Source organism: Metopolophium dirhodum, chromosome 1, assembly GCF_019925205.1.
Source record: "Metopolophium dirhodum isolate CAU chromosome 1, ASM1992520v1, whole genome shotgun sequence".
Classification (NCBI taxonomy): domain Eukaryota; kingdom Metazoa; phylum Arthropoda; class Insecta; order Hemiptera; family Aphididae; genus Metopolophium; species Metopolophium dirhodum.
The window spans coordinates 145370265-145381904 of NC_083560.1; the positions used below are offsets into that span (position 1 = coordinate 145370265).

General features: G+C 42.5%; 1 protein-coding gene across 1 annotated transcript; it reads right to left on the reverse strand.

The window, feature by feature from the left end:
* Positions 1-927: 927 nt before the first annotated feature.
* LOC132933148 (uncharacterized) lies at positions 928-6132 on the reverse strand. The gene has a single exon (XM_060999468.1). It carries the CDS (start codon positions 6130-6132, stop codon positions 928-930), a length of 5205 nt encoding a protein of 1734 aa, XP_060855451.1.
* Positions 6133-11640: the final 5508 nt, after the last annotated feature.

The window sequence follows — 11640 nt, forward strand, 5'->3', positions numbered from 1 at the left end:
CACTTAATGTGCCCCTAGATTCCCGGTGAATAGGCAACCTAATGTGCCCACGACGAATCCGCGTGGCGGCTGTAACCAAGCAGCCAGGAACGCAGGAAGGGAGGTGGTACAATGGGATTCAGGACGGTGCAGTTTAAGTATGGGGCCGGGGTCCCTGTGGTCTGATCGGTCTGGTGCAATGACCACAGGGCGCAATTACAATTAGGCTGAACTTAAAAATACTTAAAAAACTACGGCAGGTGAAGGTCCGGTCCGGTGAGCAATGCAATCCGACGACCTGGAGCGGCCACTCACACAACGCACTGGGTTGCTGGCGGACTTACGCGCTTGACTCTGGCACCAGTCCCGAACTCGGGCAAGGAGTTGGATTTCCCACGAAGGCTGGCAGGAATGACGTGATAATATAGAGGTGTACTCACTCGATCGACTGCGGTTGCCTAAATGACAAGCACAAAGGTGCCAAGACGTCGGAGTCGGACGTTGACGCAATGTCAACGACGGGCGATGGTTCAATAACAGAAAACTGCGTACGATTTGAGGTTGCCGCAATGGCGTGAACAAAGATTTTATTTATTTACAACGATACATGAGCAAAAAACACCACGTCTCGTGTATACAGTATATGACGAGACGAGCGAACGAGAGTAGGTACAACAACAAAAAAAACGATCCGAATGATACAGCAAAACAAGAAAATTGATATCATTAACAACGATATCAATTGTACATAATAATTAATTTAAATAATAATAATAGGAAGATAGATAGTGATTAATGGCGCATGCACGGAAAGGAGACGAGATAAGATTTTGATTACCGCATGGGCACGCGGAGCTTGCGGGGGTTCAGTCATGGACCTTTGGTCGCGGCGATAATATGCATTACGATGTGTCGTAACATACTGCCCGCCTTGAATGCATCCCGCATTCAACATATAGGTAGTGGACATAGCTTCACTGTTGGTCGTTTGAGGAGGCCGTTTTCTGTTTGAACCGTTGCTACTCGAACTACACCGTCCAGACCAGGGTGAAGTTGAGTGATTCGGCCGAGTCTCCAGCTTAAGGTCGTGGTTGGTTCTCGAATGAGGACAAGTGTATCCACCTTGATGTTCTCTTGATTTTGTGTCCATTTGGTTCGACGTTGTAGGGTCTGCAAGTAGTCACACTGCCAACGTTTCCAGAAATGTGTGTGTAGATCCTTTATGAGTCTCCAGCGCTGGAGGCGTGATAGCGGGACTGAGTCTAAGTTTGGTTCAACAATCGCCGTGCTGGGCATCAGAGTTAAGAAATGACTAGGCGTAAGCGCTTCGAAGTCACGAGGGTCATGACTCAGCGCACCTAATGGTCTTGAGTTTAATGTCGCTTCGATTCGACTGAGTAATGTGGCAAGTTCCTCGTATTTTAGTCGTTGGAGCCCGAGAGTTCGATACAGCAACGTCTTGACCGATTTCACTCCAGCCTCCCACAGTCCTCCGAAGTGAGGGGCAGATGGGGGGTTGAAATGCCAGCTGATGTTACGTTTTGCGAGGTAGTCTTGGCATTTTGTCTGGTACTCTGTGGATCGAGTGAAATTGTCAACGGTCTGGAACAAGTTTGCTGCACCCACGAAGTTCGTGCCACAGTCGCTATGTATTTGTTCAACAGGGCCACGACGGGAGATGAACCGACACATGGCCATCAAAAACACTTCTGTGGATAGATCCGAAGCTAGTTCCAAATGTAGTGCTTTTGTTGTCATGCAGACAAAGAGACATATGTACGCTTGGCACGGGATAGCTCGGCGAGTGGTTGACGTTTTCAAAGTTATTGGTCCGGCATAGTCAACTCCTGTGACGACAAATGGTTTGATTTGCTGTAGCCGAAACTTTGGTAGGTTCCCCATGATTGGCTGAACGCTACGAGGACGGAGTCTGTAACAAGCGATGCAGAGTCGGAGTCGAGATTTGATGACTTGTCGACTAGCGATGATCCAATATTGTTGTTGGATGATGGATTGTAGTGTGGTAGCTCCAGGATGTTTATGTTGTAAATGGAAGTCGTCGATGAGCAGATCTGTGAATCGATGTGAGCGTGGCAAGAGTATGGGATGTTTCTGTTCATAGGGAATGTCCGCGTGAACTAATCGACCTCCAACTCGAAGAATTTCACGTTCATCAATGAATGGATTTAGGCCACGGAGTTTACTGGTACTTTTGTTATTTGAATCTCGGAGCCGTTTAAGTTCATCGGCAAATGCGTCTTGTTGCACGGCAAGTATGATGACTTTCAAAGAGTGAGCTAGCTCCACAGGCGACAGGTTTCTGGTGCTTTGCTTAATTCGTACAACGACTCGTATACAGTATGCGACGATGCGGATAATTTTTTGCAGTGAAGAAATCCGAAGAAACAGTTGGCCGAAGATGGTAGTGGATGAGGTTAACAAAAGAGTAGTGTGTCGGATTTCGAGGTCAGTCGTATGTGACGCGCTGAGTGTGGAACATGGTGGCCACTCACTGTCTTCCTTGGACAGGAAAGCAGGTCCGTTCCACCACATTGAATGTTGCATTAATTCTGTTGGGTAGAGTCCACGAGACGCACAGTCAACTGGATTTTGACCGGTTGGGACGTAACGCCACAGCGATGGTGGTGTGAGACTCTGAAGCTGGCTGGTTCTGTTTGCGACGAATGTAGCCCACCTATGTGGTGAAGATTTTATCCACGCGAGAGTGGTAGTCGAATCGGTCCAGGCATGCATCGCTTCGACGGAGAGGACAGACTTGAGGACTTCATGCACATAGTGTAGCAGTTGAGCGGCCAACACAGCTCCACACAACTCGAGACGGGGAATGGTTACTCGTTTTAGGGGTGCAACTTTTGATTTCGCGGTGATAAGATGGCATTTAATTCCTTCTCGGTGCTCACAACGCAGATATACGGCTGCCGCGTATCCTTTCTCAGAACTGTCTGAAAATGCATGGAGTTCGTATTTGACTTCTCCGTCCATGGTGATTCGGCGTGGAACACTCAAATTCTGGATAATTTTCAGGTCGCATTGATACCGCTGCCAGATTGTAAGAATCTGTTCAGGAATTGGGTCGTCCCATCCGATCCCAGACGTCCATAGCAACTGCATTAAATGTTTTGCTAAGAAGGTGGTCGGTGCAAGGAGACCAAGCGGGTCGAAGATGCGAGCGAGATCCGATAGAATCGAGCGTTTGGTAGGTTTTGTGCTAGGACGCTGGACGGAATAGGAGAAATGGTCCTGTTTCGGGTTCCACCGCATGCCGAGGATTTTCAACCCGGCTTCCAACTCGTCATCGAACAGAACGTCAGTAGACATAGATCGGTCACATTCCGGAATCGATTGGAGGACCACGGATGAGTTACTGGCCCATTTCCGGAGCTGGAAGTGTCCTCGGGAGCATAGTGAGATCAATTGTTCTTGACGTTCAAGCGCGGATTCCGGGGTGTTGGCCCCTGTAAGGATGTCGTCAACGAACGTATCATGCATGATGATCTGAGCGGCGGTGGGGTATGTGTTCTTTTCGAGTTCGGCTAGGTACTGCAAAGTGCGTAAGGCCTGATGAGGCGCACAGGACGTACCATACGTGACAGTGCGTAAACGATATTCTTCGATAGGTTTATCACGTTCAAAGCGCCATAGAATTCTTAGATAATCACGATCTTCCGGGTGGATTTCAATCTGCCGGTACATTTGTTTAATGTCCGCAGTGAACAGAATCTTATGGGTTCGAGCACGAATGAGGATCTGTGGTAGATCCTGTTGTAGTTTTCGACCAGTGTACAAACTGCTATTCAGTGTTCGTCCTGCAGTGGTAGTAGCGGATGCATCGAAGACTACCCTGAGTTTTGTCGTACGACTTTCTGGACGAAGAACGCAGTGATGTGGTATGTAGTAACAGTATGGCGTCATTCTTTGGTTCATAGGAACAACTTCCATATGCTGACTAGTGAGGTAATCGGTCATAAACTCCAGGTACTGTTTTGAGAGACCTTCATCACGTGATAATCGGTTCTCCAAGTAGTGAAGTCGCTTTAGTGCCATGCCTTTCGAGTCTCCGAGGATCGGACGTGGCTGTTTAAATGGTAGTGCAACACTGAATCGCCCAGATGTTAGACGTTTGACGGACGATAAAAATATTTCTTCAGCTAAAACTTCATCGGGACTCAGGTGTTGCAGTTGAGGTGGCTCTTCTATTTCCCAAAATTTAGTAAGAGAGTTTTCGAGTGCCGTTTCAGTGGTCACTAACATCGACGTGACTGTATTTGTTGTGATTGGTGTCGTTGGTCCCATTAAAACACATCCAAAGATAGTTCCGAACGCCGTCGGATGTGATTGGTGACCAGCAACACGGCCACCACTCAGGATCGCTGGGGCGACATCTGCACCAAGCAGAATGTCAATGGGCCCTTGAATATTGAAACTTGGGTCGGCTAACTCAAGCTTATTTAAATGGGGCCACGCAGTGAAATTGAATGTTGTTTGAGGTAGGTAGTCAGTGATTTTTGACACAATCAAGACATCGAGAGGAACAGACGGGTCCGGCTTCCCGACCGGTGACAGTACAATAGATGTGACGCCTGACACGACACTGACTGAGGCACCCGAGAAAGCACTGACTTGTGTAGAACAACGACGACGGGTTAACGATAAGCGATCGGCACTTTGATTCGTAATGAAGCTAACCTGTGCGCCCGTATCCAACAATGCCCGGAGGATATATTTCTGATTGTCGACTGACACGACACTGACAAGCAACGTAGAAAGTAGTATGGACTGAGGATTTTTTGCTGCCACAAACATTGAAGTTGGCGGCGGACCGCTTGTGCCCGTGGGTGCACTGGCGGGGAAATGCAGTAGTGAATGATGTTGTTTTTTACATGAATGGCAAGTTTTTTTTGATGGACATGCTCCTACAGAATGCCCAGAACCCAAACAGTTTATGCATAGCTGATGGGTCTTCGCCGTTTGGAACCGTTCAGTGGGGCCTTGAGCCGCGAAGAGCGAACACTGGCGAATTGAGTGGGTCTGTTGACATAGTGGACAAAGTATGGTTGGAGATGGCGGATGGTTGGTGGTTGCAATATAAGCTTTGGCTGACGAGGAAAAATGCTGCCATTTTGGATGTTGTGATCTTGGAGTAGGTTTAACTTGACTAACAGGACCTGCAGGTGTCACCGATGAGTAGGCTCCTGAACGCGCTTCAGCTGACCGCACATGCAGGCGTAAAAAATCGACGAATTCGGTAACCTGTGGTTGGTGTCTGTCGCCAACAATCATTTCCCACCGCGCCCGGAGGTCATAGTCTAAATATTTTTCAAACATATATATTAATATTGGACTCCAGTGTCGTGTTGTTAGATCCAGGTTATCTAACGCTTCTGTGTGTTCCAAGATCGAGTGGATCAACGATTTAATTGAAGTGGCATCGTTAGATAGGACTTTATGCGGAGTCAGCAGAGCTTCAAGATGAACTCTGGCTAGATCTCTTTTGTTCCCATATCGACCTCGTAATATTTCCCACGCACTGTGGTAATTAGCGGCCGTCAAGGTAAGGTGTGCAACAAGTGATTGCGGTTCGCCTTCGAGAGACGTTTTCAGAAACTCAAATTTCTCCACATCGGGAAGATTGGGCGTGTGCGACAGTATCGAGTTGAAAAGATCATCGAATCCTTGCCACTCAGTGATTTTGCCAGAAAATGTTGGGAACTTTCGTTTCGGCAACTGATAATGGGCAAGGTTCCCACCGTAGGTTGATTGATTTATAGTCGAAGAGAGTGTTTGGTCATGGGGCGAAGATATCGTGATGTGATGTACATCCGCGAAGGCGATGAGTTCGTAATAAAGATTATCGAATTTCGCAGAGAGTGTCCGACTGTCTTTGGTATCAGTGACATCGATCGGCGCTGTACCCTGACTAACAGCTGTTTCCATGTACTGGATATCAGCTTCGACATTTCTACGGATTTCATTCACGTGTTGTACCATTTGTTCTATTTTGGCACGTTTGCCAGCATTTTGAGGGTCTGCCTTGTACTCTCCTGCAGCAGAGATGAAGGAGGTGACTCGGTCCGTACCACGGAGCACGCGAGACTTGGCTTCAACATAACCCATTGAAACGGGAGGTGACATTGTGACAATGGTCAGAATAAATCCGAGGTGACAATCAGAATATACAAGCACGGAACTGAATCAGTGAGACGTAGATGAAGTAACCAAATAAACAGCGAAGAATCAGAAACGAACGATACCAACCAATGATGTAGCGTGTAGATGCTACTCTATTTATTTTTTCTAACGGTGATGGACAATAGGAAAAGGTCACGGTTTGTTTCCTTTATATCCGGTTCGAAGGACCAAATTTATGTACGAGAGTAATGTGGGTGGTCAGGGACAGACCAGTCGACTTAGGTCGGCGATGACCAATATGGGGTGCCCCTGGATTCCGGGGATATAGGCCACTTTATGTGCTCCTAGAATCTCAGAGGATAGGCCACTTAATGTGCCCCTAGATTCCCGGTGAATAGGCAACCTAATGTGCCCACGACGAATCCGCGTGGCGGCTGTAACCAAGCAGCCAGGAACGCAGGAAGGGAGGTGGTACAATGGGATTCAGGACGGTGCAGTTTAAGTATGGGGCCGGGGTCCCTGTGGTCTGATCGGTCTGGTGCAATGACCACAGGGCGCAATTACAATTAGGCTGAACTTAAAAATACTTAAAAAACTACGGCAGGTGAAGGTCCGGTCCGGTGAGCAATGCAATCCGACGACCTGGAGCGGCCACTCACACAACGCACTGGGTTGCTGGCGGACTTACGCGCTTGACTCTGGCACCAGTCCCGAACTCGGGCAAGGAGTTGGATTTCCCACGAAGGCTGGCAGGAATGACGTGATAATATAGAGGTGTACTCACTCGATCGACTGCGGTTGCCTAAATGACAAGCACAAAGGTGCCAAGACGTCGGAGTCGGACGTTGACGCAATGTCAACGACGGGCGATGGTTCAATAACAGAAAACTGCGTACGATTTGAGGTTGCCGCAATGGCAGTAGGTACAACAACAAAAAAAACGATCCGAATGATACAGCAAAACAAGAAAATTGATATCATTAACAACGATATCAATTGTACATAATAATTAATTTAAATAATAATAATAGGAAGATAGATAGTGATTAATGGCGCATGCACGGAAAGGAGACGAGATAAGATTTTGATTACCGCATGGGCACGCGGAGCTTGCGGGGGTTCAGTCATGGACCTTTGGTCGCGGCGATAATATGCATTACGATGTGTCGTAACAATGGCTATTATTACTATTCCCATTTTGACACATAATATATATATATAGTTTAATTCTAACTTCCTTTCTTTTTGATCATTTGTTTTAATATTGGTTCCTATTGATTCACTGGTTTCGGTGATTTCCTTTAGATTACTGGCCTTGGTGGATTCCTCAAGTACGGTTGCTACAACGGTTGTAGCATATAACCGAATTATTAGTGGTTATATTTGCATCTAGGTGGTTCGGTGGTAATGTTATTGGATATTCTGTGGTATTTAACTTGGTGGTTGTTTCTAACATATCAGGTAAGGATCTTTTCTCAGCTTTTCTTTCTACCTCTGTTGCACTAGTTGTGTTATCATTATTTTGAAAATCTTGAAGAGGTATGGGTTCTATAAGCAATCTTTATTCGAATAATACTTGATCTCCTGTCAAACCGAATTATGTGGAAACTATCCCTTCGGATTCTATTCCTTCTGGTCTTAGCAAATTTATTGAACAATGTTTTCCCACACACACAGATAATGAAATCTGTCCTTGTCGGTATACCTTATCGCTGTCAATCACTCCATTACATTTTATACGTATAAATCGTAAATTACATCTGTGTTCATAGATTTCGGGTAACATTTTCACATTATCCTGGATACTTGTTACACTGTGTAGTGTGTACCATGAGCCCTCCTAGTAATGTAGTTTCATTAAACAATATTTTAGTTTCCCTCTTTGCTTCTTCCGGAATCCCTGATTGACCATGAATCTCCAGCAACCCAATTAATCTATAAAGCAATCATTTCGTTAGCTTCTAATCTTTTATATTCCAGCAAATCGCCTGGTTCAGGTATAAATTCTATAAAATCTATCAATGTGTCACAACAACGTTCATCTAACCATCCCCTATTTTCTGTCATATCATATAAAAATTGTGTTATATTCTTAGTATATTCCTTTAATTTGGATCTCGAGAATGGATCAGCTAAGTTATGATTCGCTGTGCTTATATGTTTTATTTAACATTTGGGTAATTCATCTGGGCGTAATATGCTATAATGGTGGGTTCACTTCCGATAGCCCGTTCTAATTCCAACAGGAAATTCTTCTGCTTTTCCCTAAAATTTAAAATATTTTTCTTATCACCTACGTTATTTACTCAATAATTTACAACTATATCTATCTTAGTTATCTTATTTAATTCTCTAACTGGAACTTTCATGATATTTTTTCACATCATTTCTATGTACCGTGACCTTCCTTCTCCCCCTTTGAATAACAATATTCTCAGTATCTAACACTTCTAATATTTTATATGGTCCCTTCCATAATGGTGTTAACTTATTCTTTTGGGTATTATCTCGTAACAGTATTGAATCTTTTACATGCAACTCTTCACTATGAGCGTTTTTATCATAATTCGCTTTTGAATTAATCTTTTTCTTTATTAATCTTTCCCTTGCTATTTTATGAGACTCCTGCATTTTCTGTTTCAGGTCATACAGATAATCATCGTAGTTGTATCTAGGCTCGGGGTTACTTTTCAAATTTACCGGAATATTTAGTTCTTTCCCATACAATTATGTATATGGTTGATAATTTGTGTCTGAATGCTCAGTCGAATTATAAACGAATAAGGCATAAGGTAACAGTTGATCCCAAGTATTTAAATCCTTGTCTACATAATGCCTAAGATACTCAGCTAATGTTCTATGTGATCTTTCCAACCCCCCATTAGTTTGCGGGTGATAAAGGCTGGTGTTTATCTTGTTAATCTTTAAAAGTTTGCATACTTCTGCGAATGTTTTACTTAGAAAATCTGTCCCTTGGTCAGTTAATATGGTCTCTGGTATTCCATGAATACAAACGAAATGTACTACAAAAGCTTCAGCTACAGTATTGGCTGTGTGATATGGTAATGGTACTCCCAATGAATATTTAGTTAAATCATCTTGCATTGTTAAATATAAGTATTTCCAGATGCGGTAGTGACTAATGGTCCTACTATATCCAAAAATATCTTTTCAAATGGCTTTGAACTTGTGGTGGTTATTACCATGGGTTGCTTAATTTTTCTATTTGTAACTTTATTCTTTTGGCAGGACTCACAATTCGTAATATAGTTTTTTACATCTAATTTTAGTCCTGGCTAATTAAACTGACGATTAAGCTTCCTAATGGTTTTGTTTATTCCTGCATGTCCTCCCAGCACTGAGTCGTGAAATTGTTTAAATATAATCAATTTCTTTTGCTCTGTATATTCCATTTTTGAGCAAACTAAAATTTCTATTCCTGTGGTTCGAAATACATATCTAATCATAGCTCTAACCTTGTCCCATTCTAATCCATCCTTTCGACCTAACTGATTCATTATGAGTTTCTTTAAAGAATGCTTTTCACTAAAATGTTTTAAATTCAATAAAGCTGTATATAGATTTTCATACGTAGTGTTCTGCTTAGACTTACTTTTGGTTATTAAGAATATTATATACCTATCTTCATGTTTAACCTTTTTTACTTCTCCTACTTGTTTGTTGGATTTCAAGATAACGGTATCCCCAAATTTCTGTTTTATTTCGTAGTTGGTTCCCGACCTGAAGTTATAATACTTTTCTATTTCAGTAACTATATGATACTCAGGAGGTGACTCCAACAATTCTCCATGTACCTCCTTAACGTTACCATTGGTTATCAATGTGCCTTAGAATTTTACAAGGAAATTGTTATAGCTTTCCTCCTTTATATCCTGTATAGTATACATTCGTTTCTGTGGTCACTCTGTTGTAGAATAGTTGAATTCGCTTGGACTTAAGGTCCTTGAAGCATAAGCAATGGGAAAATCTTTTCCTATTTCTCCCTGTGATAATATGGCTCCTAATGCCTTCCCACTAGCATCTGTTGTTAAGATAAACTCCTTTGTAAAATCTGGGTATTGTAATACGGGTTCAGTGCATAATGCATGTTTTAACTTTCCGAAAGCTTTATCACATTCTTCACTCTAATTAAACTTTACATCCTTCTTTAACAAATTAGTAATAGGCCTAGCTATCGAACTATAATTTTCAATAAACTTCCTATAATATCCGGATAATCCTAGAAAAGATTTAATTTGTTTTACATTCTTAGGTTCTGGGAAATCGAGAACAGCTTGGATTTTCTTCGGATCTGGTCTTATTCCTGTTTCAGATATAACATGCCCTAAGTATATACACTCTCGTTTTACAAACTCACATTTATCTGGCTGTATTTTTAAGTTATGCTCACGCAAACGGTCAAAAACATCTATTAACTTATTGTTGTGATCATCCAAGTTTTTCCCATAGGTTATTCTGTCGTCAAGATATACTAGACATTTTATCCCAATATTTCCTGACTTTACATTATCCATAAGTCTCTGGAATGTGGAGGGGCTAGTCTTCATCCCCATCGCCATTCGTTTAAAGTGGTAGTGTGCATTGTTAGCTGAAAAAGCTGTAAGCTCTCGTGAAGATTCTGATAACGGAATTTGGTAAAAACCTGAAGCGAGGTCAATTACGCTAAACAATTGGCATTGTCCTAAATGATCGAGTATTTCCGTGATATCAGGTAAGGGATGAAATTCATTTAAAGTCACTTGATTTAAAGCTCTAAAGTCTATCACGATACGAAACTTTTCTTTCCCACTGGCATCTAATTTTTTCTTAACAAGTAATAGAGGGGCATTCCAAGGTGAACTAGATGGTTCTATAATTCCATCCTGTTGCATCTTATCTAATTGCTGTTTAATCTCGGCTTGTTGCGAATGTGGCAACCTATAGGGTCTTTGATAAATGGGTTGTTGGTTAACGTTCAAATTTATAACATGCTCGGCTGCATTTGTAAAAGTTAATCGATCTCCTTCTAAATGAAATATATCCGCATATTGTTCACATATTTCAAATATGGATTGTCTCTCATCAATACTCATATGGTCACTTCGTATTAGATTTAAAATTCTATTGACTCGATTGTCATCATTAATCTCCGTATGTACCACATGTATACTATAGGTCGTAGCGGTATCATACAATATTCTATTCATAATATTTTCGTTAATTTCTTTAGTTACTTCAGAAACATTTAATATACTGACTAAAACCTTTCCTGACCTTACTGTCCCTACCACATTGGCACAGTATACGTCTTTAATTAATTCCTGTTTAAGAACTATAACATCTCTATTTTCCATAGCCGGATCGGAAATTGGCACGGTCACAACTGTTTCAGTTTTTGGTTCCAACTTAAAACATAACTTATCCTTAATTATCTTATTAACTATCTTATTATTTATTACTAATGTGTTGTTTGCTACAGGTGGGGATCATTAGGATGGCTTTGTCTAATGG

Excerpts from the sequence above, each read along its gene's own strand:
- LOC132933148 (XM_060999468.1), bottom strand. The coding sequence starts at position 6,132 with ATGTCACCTCCCGTTTCAATGGGTTATGTTGAAGCCAAGTCTCGCGTG.